Source organism: Pollachius pollachius (assembly GCF_949987615.1).
Source record: "Pollachius pollachius genome assembly, chromosome: 10".
NCBI classification, from domain to species: domain Eukaryota; kingdom Metazoa; phylum Chordata; class Actinopteri; order Gadiformes; family Gadidae; genus Pollachius; species Pollachius pollachius.
Window position 1 is genome coordinate 9,603,708 of NC_136943.1, and position 19,562 is coordinate 9,623,269.

The 19,562-nt window shown below is 44.7% G+C and overlaps 1 protein-coding gene across 2 annotated transcripts in view; it reads right to left on the minus strand.

The window, feature by feature from the left end:
• atp11c (ATPase phospholipid transporting 11C (ATP11C blood group)) overlaps positions 1 to 12,825 on the minus strand; it is a 47,706-nt gene extending 34,881 nt beyond the window's left edge. For both annotated transcript variants that reach the window (XM_079744222.1, XM_079744221.1), the window contains exon 1: positions 12,317 to 12,825. In XM_079744222.1, coding sequence (XP_079600348.1) covers positions 12,317 to 12,343 — 27 coding nt within the window. In that variant the 5' untranslated portion in view covers positions 12,344 to 12,825. The remainder of the gene's footprint in view (positions 1 to 12,316) is intronic.
• Positions 12,826 to 19,562: the final 6,737 nt, after the last annotated feature.

The window sequence follows — 19,562 nt, forward strand, 5'->3', positions numbered from 1 at the left end:
CGCCTTCATTTCTCACTCTCCGATCCATTCCCAGAGGGAACGCCGAGAGTTGGTTAATCTTACATAACGCGCCGTCCTGCGCAAACACCAGCGCTCACACCTCAGTGTGGCGTCAAATCTGGCACCCCGCGACCCACGCAACTACAGCCACCCCCACCGTCGCAACCAGCAGAGACGTCTGGACGGCCACCCAGCCTGCAAGCGCACAAAGGCACGGGTGGTTCTGGTGGTGGTGATCGGGGGGGGGGGGGGGGGGGAAGCTGGGGGGAATACAACAGGATGGAAGGAGACGAACACATGCAGGATTTCCATATCAAAGCAGGCCCCAGGTTGAGACCCAAGTCAACAGCAGTGTCGCCGACTCCCTTTGTCAAACTGCTGCTGGTTTTGGCAGGTATGCAGATCTGCAGGTATGCCGACGAGGCCTCACATAAAGATAGCATCACCAGCGCCAGTTTAACTCTGCACTGTTGGGCAATCAGGAAGATATATATCTCACATTCTTTGAATGACAAGCATGCCAGAAAGGGCGTTGACTTTATTTCTTTTACATGTGCATTCCCTATGCAAATGAAGAATGATTTCCTAAACAAATGAGGCACCAGCAACGAGACTTGGAAGAGTTTCTTCATGAGAGGGCGAGCTCTCTTGTGATAATGTTGCAACTAATATTTACACACCTCCAGCTGTTGGCTACGAGCTACGTTATTGCAATGAGCCAAAAGTAAGGCTCTAGGTACATAAAAACACAGAAGTTCATACGGCCAAAAGCTCCAGTTCATACAGCCGAAACCTCTTCAAAAGCTGCTACCTTTAACACAGTTCAACAAATATTGTTAGTTGTTGACTGATATGGAGAAAATTAAAAAACACTTTTTGAAGGTGCTCATGGTCTAGGGTTGCCAAGGGATAAGCACGGCACTCTTGAAGGTCTATTGATTTAAATGCAGAATTCACTGTCAAATAATAAGGGTCAGACCACAGGCCCACAATTCATTTCTGAACCGTAACTTGATCACGATATTCATCTATTCAGACAGCGCCATCGGGGGCCGGGCAACAAGAAATGCTTGTGTAAGGCGGAAGAAGAACTGATTGCATTATCTTTGCCTCATTGTCAAAAGGTCAGACGATGCAGCTCAAAGCCAACGACGCTAAATGGTCAAGTAAAAGCGCTCTGGAGCCAGGTGCCACCGGTAATCTTTAACACTAGATTTGCTAGGAGGTAATGTATTAGCCACAGGACGTAGGTGGGAGATCAATAAGGTAAACATCCAATGTTTAATTGAGCCGGAACGCAAGTGCTCCGTCAGTAATAAACGGTGCATTAGAGGAATGACGGAGCCTGAAACTTTACATTAAATTACACTGTAAATGAAATTATGCACACACTGTAAACCGAGCCCCATACTGAGTCAGGGGAGTGTGGGGTTGGGGTTGTACAAGGCATTGTGCAGCAGGGCAGGGTGCATAAAGCCGCATTCAGCCACTGCCAGACCCTTGATGGATGACTTTGGTCCAGTGACACAGTCCGGTCACACCATCTCACCACCACCAGCGGGTCACACATCGTCGCAGCCTGTCGTCTTCACTCGTCTACAGAGTAAAGAAACAACGCTTTGTCGTTTCATGCCCCACTCCATCACGATGAGTAATCTAGGTTCTGTCTACGCCGACTTAAAGACACCAGGGCCAGAATCATATAGGAACTAGTAATTACTCATGGCAGTTGTTCACTTTGATTTGAGTTTTAAGTGTGACGTAAAAAAAAAGTTCAACAGTTATACACGTGGGGAGAAACATTCTCAAAACCATCAAGCAGTACCACTACTTTAGAATAATTATTGCATTGTATTAACTTCACACCGCAGACAGAGCATCTAACAAAACCAGGACCCAAATAGATCAGCAGAATCTCCCATGAATTCCCGAAATGCTAAACAGCTTGTTTTTCCTTGAATCACACCTTGTTCACCAAGACCAAGGGGATAACCTTGTCTCAAAACGCATGGTTAACTAGACACCAGTATCCCCACTGCTCCACAGGACACTGTAGTCTGACTGTAAACACAGACTATTAGTGATTGAGTTGGGTCAACATTGAGTGGTTGATAACCGTCTGCAGATAATACCACTGTTTGGATAACCCACTTAATCTGCAGTACTTTATGACGTCTATCTCCCCCCTGTAGAGATACGAAGGCCGATCTGAAGGCAATACCATCAACTTCAATGAGGAAGAAGTGTTGGACGGTAATGCTTATAGAAATAGCCTGGTTCCTATATCCTTTCAGCTGCACTTGAAGAGAATTGAGTTAAAGTGAGCGTGACCATGGCTAATGGAGGAACATAGGAGGAAAAAATAAAACCGTTGGGAAAGTTACAAGCTTACTCAAAACACGAGTACAAAATGGCCTGTAGACGTTTAGTGTGAAAACTAAAATTGTGTTGACTCTCTGTTTCGTTGGGCAAAATAAAACTTTTTTTTTTTTAATGTTCTGTCAAGGAGCATGGAGGTAGATGCTGAAGTGTGGCAGAAGTATCAATGAGTCGGGGCTGATAGGACGCCTGGTATTGGGGACAGGTGACTGGCTTCGACAAGAGTGTCTTGGGGAAAAGGGGCAAAGAATGACATGGCATTACACCATGTATCACAAACAAACGGCCTTGTGGCTACAGCGGCACAGTTGAGCCTTATCCCGCCTGACACAAATAGATTTAGTGGTTGAACAAGCGACTCTTTCAGCAAATGTGTCAGACATCCAGGGTCGACAATCCTAAGAGAATATGTTTAAGTTAAGGCTTAAAAAAAATGAATAGGGTCCTTTCTTTTAGGCTTTTGTAACTCGAGTGTGAAAAAAAACAAAACACTAATCTACTTATCTATCAGTCACACTTCATGAGATGCAAGAGTGTGTGTGGGAGGAGGGTATGGTATGGACTGAGGGTGGAGCAAATAACACCTGCTGATGACCACAAAGGCAGGATGTGAAAGCGCAGCAATATTTACCCTCTGAACTTTTACAATGTTTGTTCTCCAACGTTTGTCTAAAGTGGCAGGAAAAACAGTAGCATTCAGCATTGTTTGGAGGGGTGTCTCAGAAAGAGCGCAAGAGAACGAGAGCGAGAGAGAGAATGTTTTCATGCAGGTGAATGAATGTCTATATCAATAGGTAACTATTTTACTGCTTCCTGCAACCCAGTGAACCCCTGCTGGCCGGTCTTCCTCAACCTTCACACAGTCCCTGCCAGGGTTAAGCTATAAAGCAGGCGCTGTTCAAGTCGACCTTCAGCTGGGGAGTTTGACTGCTTTTTGTCTGCTGCTGGCTCATTTCCCCGCTGTGTATACAGTCATGAAAAACTAAAAGGCGCAAGGCCCCCGTAAAGAGGATCTAAAGTAATAAAAGTCAAATATACAACGTTCCTAAAATGAACCAGAAAGCCATTACTCAAACATGCCCCAAGATAAGGAACATTAACATCTTCAACAAGAAAATATACCAACTAGTAAGTTCTACGGCATTAAGGAGAAATGAATGCCAAGGTACAGCCAAGATCACAACTTCTGAAACCAAAATCAGAAAAACGCTGACATCAGCAAAAGGAAAAAAAAAACTCTGAACAACAGACTTTCTATTGGTATAGTATGACAGCCTACCTGTTATCGTATTACTATGAAGAATAGGCGGGAGCAGCTGAGGGATGAATACTCGGGCACAAGAGGCAAGGCTGTGAGACAATGTAGTTTGTCACTGCCACAGTCCACCATCTAGCCCTCCCTTGTTGTTTCACAGTTTAGGTCAGCTTTGCTGCATTGTAACAGATGAGGTGTACATTGGATCTATACCACCAAAGAGAGTTTGGCTTAACAACATGCTAGCTCTGGACCTAGCCCAGATAGGCGTTACTGTAGTACTTCATTTGTGCCCGAGCCCAATTTTTAGCTATGAATTTACAACAGTGCAGCAGCTTGAAGCTAAGGAATTCTAAGTAAGTACAAACTAAACGAAACAGGGATTAAGACCAAACCCCTACAATCCATGTAGGGTCCTTCCAAAAATGATATCAGCTGACTTTGCATTGTATCTTAATATTCCCTGACATTCTCCATACAAGATGTTCAACAGGTGTGAGGTAGACACATCCCTCTGTGTTATGCAATGGTTATTTTAAGTTTTTTTTAGATCCTTCAATTGTATTAGGGTAAAAGGATTTCACAACAAGCAAGGTTGTCTCTGATTATTCAAAATATTCTGAGTTCAAAAGGATTATACCCTTTAGGTCAATCCACTCAAGCCAACTCCAAAGATTCCAACAGTTATTAATTCATGATTTTCACAAATATGTTGAAGTTATAACATGTGTTTTCTATGAGTGGTTATTTCCAGACAAAACTGGTAACAGGTGGTTAGATCATGATATTTGAGTATTCTGTTCTGCACCTTGTTCTGAAAGAATTCTGCACAAGCTCTATATTTAGTTATCATGTCATGCAGCAATAAATTCACAGAAGAGCGACTAAATAGCTTACAATATAATCCAATATACTATAGTTGCACTATAGGAAAATAAATCAGCCATATGGTTTCCGTGAAGTTGATTCTATTAATGTCAAAAGCTAAATTGCATGGCTTCATTTGCATTAAATAAAAGATTCCAACAAAAATCTCATGCATGCATGGGTGCTTAGAACTTTATTTATGCTTATAATTTAGGGGCCTGTGAAGTATTATCAAACGCTTTTGATACGGCACTTACTGCTACATGCGGGTTGAGCCGCTGTTAACAATTGCTGCTGCTTATAGCTTGTGTGTGTGTGCTACCAGCATTGTATTATGATGAAACAAGAGTAAACGTTGCTACAAACTCTCAAAAAACTTCAAAAAGTGTCCGGCTTTTACGGAAGGCCTCCCACAGAAGGAACAATGATGGCTGCTATCACAACAGATTGTTGTTACACAATCCACAAAGTTTCAAATACATAGTCAATGTCAAAAAAAAGATGAAAGAATGAATATGAAGCCATGTCACAAGTTTAACTAGAACTCTCGTGATGAAAACCACATCAGGTGTGTTACCTCCATCCTCAGATCACCCCCAAACGCCTACTGTCCCCCTACTCATTCGCCAAATAAAGTGTCCCTGGGGAGCGCCTCAAGGACTGATCTCGAGGAGCTGTTGTCAAAGGCAAAGGCTTATTGTTTCCAGAAGCTTCCGTGCAGCTGTGCGAGACACAGAATGCTCTGTACCACGGTGCCGGTACTGGCCTACATATCACCGGGTCTCTTGACACTGGGGAGGCAAGGATTAAAAAAAATAAGACAAAGCCTCATCGAGGGACCCCACACTGGGAGGGTTCTGCCACTTCAATCATGTGGCTTGCTCAAATAAGACCACTGACAGACGCTGCTGATGACGCCGTCGACGTTCCCACCAGTTTACTCTATTATTGGCGAATGTGGAGGGAATAACAGGTGGCCTGTTGCAACAAGTTCTTTTCCCCTGAATAAATATAGATATCTCTGTGATAATCAGTCTGCATTGGGTGCAAATATGTACACATAAGTAGATTTACACAACTATTTGAGGTAGAGCTGAAAACAGGCCATGTGTGCCTGAGGCATTGACTTAAAGAAAAAGGCACATGGAGGACTAGAGATGCTAGAGTTGTGGCCAATAATCACATTACTAAAACAGGAAATGTCTCAGCAAATCACACAATGCTGACAAGGGTATGTCGTCGCAACAATAAAGTTAGTGGCTTTTTTTCTCTCTCCACTGCCTAGCACGTATGGAAAACCATGTGTATTATCAAAATACCAATTTGTTATATATAAATTTATATATACATCTATGGATGTTGCGGCTGGGGGTTGGTACATTTCCAACAGATGAATTTTCTTGGGTAAGGATGTACAATTGGCATATGTTGAATGTACTATATATATAAATATATACACAGCGTATAGGTTGATCTTAAGTCCCAAGGAAGCGCTTCTTGCTCTGCCAGCTGGCACCCTACACACTACACAGCGAGGATTAATTATTTCCTAAGTCTTGGAGAGAAAATCCAGACACTTTATATTTAAAGACCGTGAAAAGTGAGTGTTTGCGCGTTCCTCTATTTGTGTCGAGGAACCAGACGAACATTTTAATCTATAATTCAAGGTGATTAAGAGCAGGACCAAACATCTATGGATGTTGCGGCTGGGGGTTGGTACATATGCACACACAAACAAAGGGGGGGGGGGGGGGAGGGGGGGGAGCAGAAGATCATGATGCTTCTACTGGGTACTGTGGGTCTCCTGGCCTGTGTGAATCACATGGGCCTTAGACAAAACTAATCTCCAGCCCGACAACCAGATAGGGCTTTTATCCCATCGCATCATGTCTGGCAAGTAGAGAAAAAGAGACTTCCAGATAGTGCTGAGCAGGAAAGAGCTAGGGAGAAAATCTGCATTTGAGCTGCAGTCCCTTCTGATGACATTATCTTTTATAATGTACCCAAGCTACACTGGCTGTAATTGCAATTCAGTTAATTATCCTGAGAAGTAGCATGGAGAGGAACGGGCTCTAATGACTAAAATCAATGCGGGTCTTTCTCTCTTTCCCTTTTCCCTTGCTCTTACTAGCATGCTGAGGACATGCTTGGTTTGGGCAGTTCTTCCCCACGTGCCTGACTCTCCCTCCAGTCAATCGTGTCCACAGTTAAAGGACTAATTTTTCTCCTTTTGGATGAGCGATGCTGCCTGGCGAGCTCAAGAGTGCAAGCCGTATGCCTTTGATGATCTGGAGTGTGTGGGTGTGGGGGGTGGTGTGTGGAGTGGGTGGAATTGATGGGTCTGTAGCGGGCAATGTCCCCGTTTTGGGTTTCTTTATTTTACGTGTGTGTCGAACACACACGCACACTACTACGGAGCGCTGAAAATGTATGGAATGCCGAAGAGGTTTCCCTCTCGTCTCCCCTCCCTCCGTCCGTCTCTCTCTCCTCTCTGACGCAGACACACAGACTGAACTCGCTCACACTCGCAAACACTCGTTCACACAGACACCTCGGCAGCATTCTCCCCACATCTCACTGCGAAGGTGCTCAGAGGAGACCCGGGGGGAGGAGACGTGGAGAGTGGGAGAGCCCTGTGCCACAGAGAGGGAGAGATCCTCTGGTCGGACCGTTATAAATATATGGATGACAAAGAATGCTCCTTAAGTGCCGCCAACCCCCCCCCGGCTGAGATATACGTCGCCCGGCTGAAGAGCCCCGTTTGTGGAGTCGCAGTGAATCCAAAATAAATGAAGCTGGCTGAAATATTTAGCGCTACAAACTGAGAATTCAACATAGCTTTCAGATGGAAATAGAAAAATTGCATTAAAAAATACACTAAATAAATCAAGAGGAAGAGAGGGTTGGTGTAGCATGGTTTCTAGTTGTGGCCCGGTCTCAGGTCCAGTCTCAGCAGCCACGCTCCAACTGTCCCCTCACGCAGCTAGCCTGAAAGTGGATCTCTGACCCAGGTTAGTCAACCGAGCCATGAGGAGTAGGAGGTGCAGAGAGGTTGCTGAAAGACGGTTCTTCCCTTTCCTCCATTCTGTTAGAGCATTTCCTACGCTATAGATCCAGCCTGATGCTCGATGGCTGTGTGATCACTCACACAACACATCAAGCATCGTCTACAGAAGTGCTAACCATGATTTCTATTGTGCTTGTTTGTCTTTTGCTTCCTGTTTCGGGCTTCCCCCAGCCCTCGCTAACCAGCTAATGTAACACCCCAAAAAATTAGCCTGGATCCAGCCCAAACGTGCGTATAAAGACTGGCAGGTAAAAAATGTATAAACACACAAGCACCCATCTATGCAAGATAAAAAGATGCTGGCTCCCAATCTCTCACGAAGACGACGGAGAAGACGGTTTCTCCAAATCCAGCTTCGCCAGATTGAAGTGCTTCGGTGGAAGCCAAGGATATCTGCTTATATCCAAAGCGACTTACAATAAGTACATTTGTCAGAAGAAAGGAATAATATATTGCTGTCGGTACAGTAAGGCTGTATGGAACCAAGTGCCAAGCACTAACAATTGTTAGGTTAACCCCCTCCCCATATACATCGTAGCGTAACAAACCATTAATATCATAACTGTGTTGTACTTTTTGTTAACCCTCAAACTAAAAACACTACAGCCATTCTGTCTGCAGCATAGTAGCAATTAAACTTGGTAGTTCAATTTTGTGATATCCAGTAAATATTTAAGCAATATAAAAAATAAAAATAAAAATTATGCTTCATCCATAACGCAAATAAAATAAATGTCATGGTCCAACACAGCAATAAGCAGATTTGGGTTGGTGGTGCCCTTGCGCATGTACAATCTCCACACTGGTAGTAGCACTCTCGTCTGTTGCATAGTCCTTGCACGGATGGTTGTAAATCTCTGATCAATACACTGCTCTCCTGATGAACCGGGGAACGACAAATCAAAGAGAGCTACAAGTCCCACATGCTATCTGAAAGCAAACACACCACCCCGAGCCCCTACCCCAACGCCCACCCCCAGCACCAACACCACTCCATCCCATTTGGGTTACTCTCTGCAGAAAACAAGATTCTCACCTGATTAAGAGCCCCTCTTGCTCCTAACAGGTGGCAGGGAAGGGGGTTGTACGGGGGCTGTGCTGAGGGCGATGGCTGGTTAATTCCACAGGGGGGGGTGTCGGGTCATAACACAGAGACACGCCAAGCATCCACAAGCTGGGGCGAGACATGATGGGAGTTTTAAACAGTGCACCAGAATAGAGAGACACTGCCCTGTCAGAAGGCAGCAAAACATATTCCCCGTTTGCTTTTCATCACTGAAGGATCGAAAATTAAATAAATATATGCCATGTGGTGCCATCTTATGAAACTATGAGTGCACACTTTCTAACCATGGCCGGACTCTGATAGGAAATCGAGAACTCCTGGCATGGCCGTGTTCAGTCCATGCATCTCTTCAAACTGTGCTTCGCAGGACCAGTCCACAAATAACGGATGTTAACATTTTGCAAGCGACAAATCCTGTTTTGCGCAATGAAGAAAGCAAAAAATATTCAAATGACTTGACATCAATTCCAAGTAAAACATCTGAGCCTGCCAACTCACCAAGGCCCACTGCCTTGTAAACACAATATGTAAATGCACAGCTGACGATTTTAGCTCCCCTTTAAAAAAAAAAGAAGCGTTCACTTTGGGACTGCAATAGTTATTAATTATTAATGGAACTAGTTGCAAAAGAATAATCGTATACTTTATTTATAATGGCAAAAAAACACCAATAGCTGCCGTCATTAACTATTAATATATGAAATCAGCCAATATTCAGTCACCATTACTCAAGTTATTTACAAATCGTGCCAGCGTTAATAGGGGGTTTGAGTCTGTGGTTCATACATTTATGCATTTATACCCTTAGCCATGCAGGCAGCTAACCAGAGAAACAGGTTCACCAGAGACTAAATACACTCTGTTGAACACACACACACACACACACACACACACACACACAGTGAGGACCTGATAGGATACAGTGTCTGGGGCGATACCCTGGCCATTAGCGGAGTGGGGGGGCAGCTTGGTGAGAGAGGCAGTGTGTCAACTAGCGAAGGACAAAGGCGCCGAGAAGTGACGAGACAGAGAGCAGTTCAACCATGCGGTGACATTGTCTTCTGGCTTGAATAAAAATAAATAAATGACATTAAAACAGGGCGGAAATGAGGCACCAGTCAGAGATGTGAGCTTTTTTGGCATAATCGCCACGGTTCTGTCCCAAGAGAACATGTTGACGAGCAAATTGACCATGTAGCTCACCAAATCAGAGCGGGTGTCAGCGTCTCTACACACTATCTGCTGACTCGTCAAAAACTCTGTTGCGCTTGTCGCACAACATTGGGAGCAAGAAATGGACATCATGTTCCTTTATCCCCCCGGCATATATTTTGAGGCTGTGAGATGAAGGAGGAAACTATGAGGGTTACAGTATGGAGAAGGAAATGAAACCAGAGTGGGAAACCTTCGGTCTGTATAAAGATCATCATGCTGAGTTACTTTTTGTCACAAAATGTAGCCTTTCCTGCGTAACTTTGAATTATGGCCATATCTATGATGTAAAATTCTTACTGGTTAATAAAAAGAGCTTTTGAATATATTGATAGTAAAAAAAGTTTCCAATAATCATAACTCCTTTCATTCAAATTGAAAATATTCCACATATTCTCCACCACATCAACGGAACACCGCCTTTTTAAACAAATCTGTAAATTAACAAAGTTTTATTTCACTTATTACAAACACCCGCAGCGCTTTAATACCTGAAATATGTGATAAATGATGTGGTACAAGCTGTGAGCTCAAATGGGGTGGTTTTAACGTTGCTGTGTCTAGCTATCCAGTGACTAGACTCCATAGGCTTACAGGTTACCATGGTGAAGGAAAATGCACCGAACATGCTACAAGACACACGCTCCTACTGTAAACACTTCCAGTTTCCTGCCTGCAAGGCCTCCGAAGAAGATCAAAGGCAACTGTTTTGTGCAATTTTGAAATTGTGTCAGAGCCAGCACAACCTCTGGAGCTCCTCACCTCCCCCCCTTCTCCCGCTCTCCCTACCACTCTCCCACCGTGGAATAGAAAAAGACCCAACCTTGCTCATTCCAACCCTGCCATCTTTAATGGCTACCCCCTATCCCCAAGACACTTGCTCTCTCTGGGCTTAGAAGCACAGTGCATCATATAGTGTGTGTGTGTGTGGGGGGGGGGGGGGGGGGGGGAGCCAAATAACACTCACTGAGCCTACTCCTCAGATTGATATTGGTACACACCCCACCCGACACACACACACACACACACACACACACACACACACACACACACACACACACACACACACACACACACACACACACACACACACACACCCCCACACCCCCACACCCACACACACACACACACCTCCCCTTGGCTAAGCACGGCTGATGTGAATTGGAAGGCAGCAAGCCAGGGACCAGATAACGGCACAGCATGCATCACTGCCAGTGTGGCTGGCGCCTCCGCACAAAATATTATTTACAGCTCACACCTACTAGAAATTGCGAGGAGGAAAGGAAGCGGCAGGAAAATCTGCTGACCTGTCAACCTTTAAAGAGGGGAAAGGAAGAGGGTCAGGTTTTATAATTATTATGGCATGGCCCCTTCTCCCTATTCACTGTCGGTATCTATACTGCTCACGTTGAATGCTGAGACTTAGACCAACGATTGACAACAGGTTATTGGAGCATAGGAGGGAGATAAATAGGCCAGTAAAGATAGTTTCCCATTTGAGAGTGAGGGCCCACCGCTTTCCCAGCGGCTTCACGATCAGGCACCTATTACATCGGAACTATAAAACTGATGAAAAAGGTCACCGCATTTAAATAAAAAGAGGGCCAATGAAACTGATGAATTATGAATAATGCTCCTGCAGACGTTTCTAGACACTACTTCATACACTGCACAAATCCTGCCGGTAAAAATGTCATTATATCCTGCCGGTAAAAATGTCATTATATGTCAAATCTTCCATGAAATAAAAACCCACCCCTTGGCCGATGCAAATGTGAAAGTCTTTCAAATGTCTAGGTATGTGTACATAGTTGCAAACACCACATTGGTATCATTTAGCCGGCGAGCATGACACTACCTGACGTACAGGTGGGTGATGTGGGGGGCTGTGCGTCATTCAAACGCTCTTTCGCCATTATCTTCTTCCGTCTTCAAATATTCCCCGAATTTAAATTGCAAAGTGACCTGATACTTTGCAAGTCATCAACATAGCTAGCCAGACCTCTGTTCTACACACAGAGCCACTGGAAAACTTCACGTTTTGTTTGAGGGAACAACTCGTCTGGTAGCTTTTGGATTAGCTCTTGAAGTTCGCCAACGACAGGAAACCTCAGGTTTCACGAAATGACAGTTGCTACCCGTAAGTTCGGAAGAACCAACGACAAGGACTCGCACGTCACGAAACCACGAACGCTCTAGCGTCCACAGCAGCGAGCCCTCAGACATGTACTAACGTTACATATATCTATGGAACACCCCATAATGTCTCGAATATCACTGCCGCATTTGGTCGAGGGATGATGATATGATGATAAAGAAGCTAGCTATGACATGTGTGTGTGTGTGTGTGTGTGTGTGTGTGTGTGTGTGTGTGTGTGTGTGTGTGTGTGTGTGTGTGTGTGTGTGTGTGTGTGTGTGTGTGTGTGTGTGTGTGTGTGTGTGTGTGGTGTCAATGCCCGGGAACACATACCCAACGGTTCAGTCTTCTGCAGAGCATCTTTCCTCGTTTCTTATCTTCCGTGGACGACCGCTGCGATCTGGTGAACTCTTCTATGTGGCAGACACCTACAGGCTATGTGACGGCTCCCCCCGTGGGATAACTTTACATGCACATGAGTGAAGTTGCGGCTTCCCTTGGCTACCTAGTTTCTACTCTAACGTGACGTCTAGCTATATGAGGCACCGCATCCAGGCTACATCGTTTCCATTTTGTTTGATTTCGAGCTCTTCGGACCATTCGCATTCTCTCTCCCCGCTGAATATTTTTCCGCGTTGCGGGCGACGAGTCTCGCCGCTTCCCTATCTCAAGGAAGAGGTATTCCGAGACATTGTGTTCAATGCCCTGTTGCTGTCACTCGTCAGAATCATTGGTCGCATCTAAACCGTCTGAGCCGTCACCCGAAACAGCGACCAATAGACGAAAATGAACTTGTGTCGGCAATCAATGGGCACAGGTAGCTCGTCCTCTCTGTCAAACAATTTTCACTCTATCAAGCTGCAGCCCTCAAGCTCAGTCCCACGGTTACAGGCTCCACCCGTCGAAGGCGCGGCGAGTTTTTCCCTCACAATGTATTATGGGTACTGTGGTCTTAATGTAATGTCTGCGCGCCGTCCCCTGTATCTATCGTTGTTTTGATAGGAAAACGGTGGAAGAAGATATTGGAGATCCGCATATAAATAGCATGTTTACAAAATAATGTAGGCGTTGACCTTATTGTTCACATGGATATTTATGAAGGAGTAGTCATTTTAACAGTATTGGTTCAGCAGCTACACGAAACTTTATTCCCCCTGGAACTCTTGACGATCAATTATGGAAGGTGTCAATGTATCGTGCTCGTCGACCTTTGGTGCATCGACATATTACCATAGACCTAAAACAAATAGCCCTAATGTTTCAATATTTCTAATATCTATATTTTATGCGAAGAAATGCTTGACTGTGGATGTTGTAGGACTAGTCAGGCCTCTACGTTCCCACACGTTTTTTCATAGAAATGTGGTTTAACAATTGCAAATCATAATCCTCTCTAAGAGATTTCAAAGAAGCACAAACATCGACCATGTCACGACCACGGCATCGAGGAAAAATACAAAGTGTTTTATTTGAAATGACATGAAAATTATTATTTCATTAATAGGCCTATATATGTATTTATTTGTAAAAGACGAATAACCTCGGAAATTGTATTTCTTAAAGATGGTCAGACTAATCAAAGAACTGAGAGGCCTATACTTAGTTTGTACGATGTTGAATAGGCGAGAATGTAGGCTACTGTTTGCATGATCATTAATGGAGCGTTTGAACCAGGAAGCCATGCACGGATGTACCGTCGACATGTTAACATGAACTATAGGAAGGAACCATTTATACCAAGGACGAAGCTATTCAATCATCCCTCAATTATCTTTTGGTAAGGGAACATAGCTCTTCCAAAAGAATAATTAAGGGATGATTGATGAAGGGATTACACATTTGTTTTGCATGGTTCTTGGGTGCAAAAACATTTAATCAAATCCATCCTCTGAATATGGTTGATATATTAATATATAGGTCTGTGTTATTCTTAATATTGATCTATTTTGATCCATAAACGAATGTAATAATTCTTATGATGTCTCGAAAAAAACATCTCCAAAATCTTTGCTTCGAGAATCAAGTAAACTGGTTGTGGCACGCCATCTAGTGGTTTTAAGAAGTAATTACGCCAAAGGTATTTTGGACGATGATTTCAGCGGGTGTGATTGGTGTTCTCGTAAATTCCCCAAAATCAGTAAAAACTGGTTCATCAATAGCCTTATTTAAACAGCAGTGCTTTTTAAATTAGTGTGATTAATAGGCCTACAATAATGAGCCATTTAAAACTGGACATCACGTATATAGACACAGCTATTTTAAACGTTCATATTCTCGTGCTGCTCGCCACAATGTAGATTATGTAGCCTACTTTTCATATTTTTTTGCTTTTCTTTTAGTAACCAGACCAATGTTTGTCATCAGCATCACGATCAGTATATTTGCCAAAATAATTTGCGTAAATAAATAAAAAAACTATATAAACGAATTAATCCATTCACAAAGATGTAATTACATGTATTTCCGCATGGTGGCAGCAAAATGATGCCAACGAAGTGACTTGTTGAGCCGGAGACGAGGGATGAGACAAGCGATAGAAAAGAGGAGTGAAAACGGGGACAGGAGGGGGGATGGGGAGGGATTCACCAACGCAGTATATGATGTGGGTCACGGTGTAGAGATGAGCAGATCTGTTAACCATCTGAAAGCTTCTTTATGCAATGGTATTTCTGACTTCGCAGGTAGCATTCTAAGGAACGATGGACTACTGCTATTATCAAATATGAAAGAAATTTATGTTTAATTCCAAAATAAAAAACAAGCAACACATGCATTTGCATGCACAGTACATGTAATTTAAATTCAAGCCTTAATACAACTTTTAAATCTTAATAGTACAGATTTAAATGTGTTTGTCAGGCTACACTATTCAGCTAGTAAGTTATTTTTAAGAATTGTTCTGAGAAAATAAAGGCTAGAAATTATACATTACGGTTGGTCTAATTGTAGGCTTATAATGTGTGTCATATAAGGGTTGCATGTAGGCTGCATTTAGGATTTCAAATCTTTATTGAGGCTTTTTGCTGCAGTACACTCCTATTTGAAACTGTTATTCATTGTTTATTGTATCCTTTTTGTTGTTTCAGTGATATTGTATTGTCACATTTGAAATGACATGGAGAAAACAATTATCCATGTAATTAATCTCCAATTCAAATCAGCAACATTTCTTCAACAAGTCCTCAAGCCTATGCAGGCCTGATAACTATAAAGAACTGCAGTGGAAAGCTGCATGTGGTGCCTGCTGAGCATCATCTATTAGCCCCTGTGTGGTTATCCACAGTGAAGGGTACAGTAGAGTGACAAAGGGCCCCTCCAAGCCCCAGAGTTCAGATGGCATTCCTTCACTTGATTCCTCCCCTGCGCGTCTCATCCGTTCCTGCGAATTCAAACTGACAGTCCCCGTGGAGGAACCATGGCAGAGCTGGGATCCTTCCCCAGCCATCTGTCCCGGACCACCCCCCCCCTACACACACACACATCCCCCCCCCCCCCCCCTCTCTCCCTTGCTCTCTCTCTCTCTCTCTCTCTCTCTCTCTCTCTCTCTGTCCCTTTATCTCTCTCTATCTCCCTCTCTCTGTCCCACTATCTCTCTATCCCCCTCTCTCCCTCCCCCTATCTCTCTCTCTCTCTCTCTCTCTCTCTCTCTCTCTCTCTCTCTCTCTCTCTCTCTCTCTCTCTCTCTCTCTCTCTCTCTCCACACACATCCCTCATTCCCACACTGGCTCTTTGTCAGCAGTTCCTCTGGCTGGACTAGGCGTGGCGTATACAGAGGCTGGGTTGGCCGTGGGTGCTTTCACAGGCACCTGCAGACGGGACAAAGGGCCAAGGGTGCTGGGACCGAAGACAGATTGATGCTTTGTGCGATGAGGCAAGAGAAGAGAGGGAGAGAGAGAGAGAGAGAGAGAGAGAGAGAGAGAGAGAGAGGGAGAGAGAGAGAGGGAGAGAGAGAGAGAGAGAGAAAGAGAGAGGGAGAGAGAAAGTTAAAGAGAGAAATAGAGAGAAAAATAGAGAGAGAGAGTATCAGAAGGATAAGTTAGAGACAAAAAGATAGAGAGAGAACGAGAACGAAAAGTAAGAGAGAGAGAGAAAGAGAAGGAGAAGTAAGAGAGAGAACGAGAGAGAGAGAGAGAGAGAGAGAGAAGTAGGGTGGGTGTCGGGGTCGAAATAGTTAGATGAGAAGTTTTTAGGGTGAAGATTTCTTGGGGTAAAGCAGGGGTGGAGGGGGTTGTCGCGTTGGTGCAGTTTTAGGGGGGGGGGGGGGGGGGGTGTCTGTCACTCCAGTCTGTGTGAGTCCATGCTTTGGAGGAGCCAGGAGAAGATTGACAGCTTTTGTGGACCGCATCACTAGACAATGGTGGCGCTTTAATGGGCGGTAAAGCTAGAGCGGAGATTTGGGGAGGGTTGCGGGGGTAAGGGTCGCAGCGGTGGTTGTGGTGGAGGCGGTGGTGGTTGGTAGTTCGTTCTGATGGCTGATGGGGGGGGTGTGTGGGTGGGTGGGTGGTGTGGGTGGGTGTGGGAGCTTTACTGCTTTGCTTGGTGGGGACCAATTCATGGGCATTCAGTCGGCCGCTCGTTATTCACTGAATGCATCTAGTGGAGGAATGCCACAGCATCAATTAGAATGTGTGAGCAGATAGCAAGGCAGCGAGAGAGAGAGAAAAGCTTTCTCTCCCTTTTGCTCATGGGACAACACAGTCCCACTATAGGAGGTGTCAAAGCCACAAAGCCCTTTTTGTGGGTCTCTCTTCATTACATTACTAGTGCAATATGTAAGGTGGGGACTCTTTTGATTTAAATTAAGTGGAAAAAACACTAAATCCTATTTTTATTCAGCGGGGATAATGGCGTTATACTCTATAAAGGTCTTTAACTACTTATCTGTGGCTTAAAAATCTTCCACGGCTCCCCTTTTCAGTGCACCTCAGTGTCTTACTCTCATTGGACCATTATATTTATTCACTGGCTAGGAGGGTAGGAAGACAGACTGTTAAACAGAGTTGCTTGTAGGCCTAACTGCCGCATCACTTTTAATTGTGTATCGGTGGGTCAGCGGTGTGTTGTGAGCCACCGAAGAAAGGCCGGGCGGATATGAATTTAAACAGTGTCTTGTCGGCCAATGTTTGAGGTTTCGCTCAGGCCCCCCAATTCAGTAGTACGAGAGTCTCTCGGACACAAGAAAAGTGAAGAGGGGGGGTTATTTTCTATAACTTTCAGGACGGTGTAATAAAGGAGATGGAAGTAAGGAGAGGAAATCACTTTGATGGTGATCACTTGTTGGTGTAGACACACCACTCAGTTTTGTCTTGGATGTAGTAGAGGGGATCAGCCTGAAGCAATTAGAAGAGGGCTGGGCTGAATGCTGTTTCTTGATAGAAACACGACCAAAAACAGATCTTATATAAGAGGGGATCATCGCTCATACAAAGATGATATTTCGATCAAAATAAACGTTTTCGTAAATTAAAAAATAAATAAATATCCATACGAACAACTGAATTTCAAATCAACACTAGTCGTGGAAAAGGTTAGGATAGCGAAAACAGAACAAAAACAGTTTTATCTGACATTGCCTCAACCGGGAAAACTGATTTTTTTGTTTTAAACGATGCACTCAGCATCCATTTCGTTGCCAATTTCCTTTGCTTTTAACACAAGATGATACAGATGGCACGTGTTTCGCGAATGTAATTGGGGAATTTTTTGTTCTCGCTAGGTTTAATGCGAACTAACTGGCAGGAAACCTCTCGAAGAAAGGTGTACATTTCAATATGAGCAATTATGCTTCATTTGAAGTCAAATGAGGCAGATTTGCATCATGTGAAAAGGAAACTAGAGTTAAACTGTATGAAAAGTGCAGCAAATTGGGGCAAACATCATAACATGCAGAAATGCAGCCCTGTCGTAATTGTGTAATTGTAGAAGAGCTCTAAATGCATGGCCCAATTAACTTGCTTCTTCTGCAAGGCAAAGAATTGGCAAGGAATTACGCAGGGAATCTAAAAAGCTGCCATCTTTACTGGTGGGGATGGGCTGCGTGTGTGTGTGTGTGTGTGTGTGTGCGTGTGTGTGTGTGCGTGTGTGTGTGTGTGTGTGTGTGTGTGTGTGCGTGTGTGAGAGGAGGAGGTAGCGGGTGTTGAAGGGGTGGCAGGGGTGAGAGGATCATTTACAGCAAATGGAATATCTGATCAAATATGGACAGATGTCTTCATACATGTATGTGTGTGTGAATTGGTTTGGATGGGGTCGGGTGGGGTGGGTGGGGTGGGTGGGGTGGTAGAAGATGGATTGATGGCCTCCTGTAAGGGATGAAGCTTCCTGCCCTGAGTGCCGAGAGGGCACACAACAGGAAGAGGGTGAGAGAGATGGAGAGAGGGGGAGGGAGAGAGTCAGGCGAAGCACTCGGTGGGGGAAGACATTTGCCTGAAACACCAGTTGATGGGTTTCTCCGACTCCCCACAAAGGGTGGAGTGCTGCAGTCTGCAGTGCTGCAGAACAGCCCGGTCTCTGTCTGGATGAGGCCCTGCTCCGCACAAAGGGGAGCTTAAATAAACGCTTCATGAATGTTGATTAATTGATGCCATTTTTCTGCAGTGTGCCATGGTGATTTAGAGTGAATAAGTGTGTGTGTTTGTGTGTGTGTGTGTGTGTGTGTGTGTGTGTGTGTGTGTGTGTGTGTGTGTGTGTTTGTTTACGTGTTTATGTTTGTTAGGGTGTTTGTGCATGTGTATGTGTGTGTGTGTGTGTGTGTGTGTGTATGTATGTGTGTCTGTGAGTGTGTGTGTGTATGTGTGTGTTTGCATGCATGCGTGCCTTTCTGTGTGTGTGTGTGTGTGTGTGTGTGTGTTGAGATGTGTGTGTTGGTGTATTTATGTGTTTTTCTTGCGTGTTGGGGTGTTCTTGAATGTATGTGTGCTTATGCATGTGTGTGTTTGTGTGCTTATGTGTATGTGTGCGTTTGTCTGTGTGTATCTGTGTGTCCGGTTGTTTGTGTATGGGGTGTGTTTGTGTGTGTCAGGGAGTTTTGTGAATGTGTATGTGTTTGTCTGTGTGTGTATGTGTGTGTGTGTGCGTGTGTACGTGTGTGAGCGCATGGGCGCGCAGGCACGCTTTGTATGGAGCGCTTGTGTAGATATGCAAATCGCAAATGGCCGCTCAATCACAAAATCCGATGCAGGTTCGATAAATAAACAAACTTTAAGGAGATTACACGACGCTTCTCGTAAAATGAAAAGCAAACAAGTCACGCTGGCACGCAAAAAAAGCTCTCAGGAAATTGTTCTGGCACTCTGTCCCTACCACCACCTACCGCTGCCCAAGTCTGTTTGTGCTCGGACCCTCCATTCCCTTCCTCCCCCCGCCCCTCCCACCGTCCCCAACCGTCCCCCCCGTCAGATGTGGTCCCCGCTGGCACGGTGGCTAGCTCAGGTGGCCCCCGAGAGGAGGTTCCCACGATGGGGCTTAGGGGGGTACAGGTGTCCTGGGAGAATGAGGGTGGCCCAGGCCTCGGAGAGGCGAATCACTGGCCCATGGCCTGCCTCAATAGAGGGATCCCAGGGGCCGACTCAATAGCCCGGGT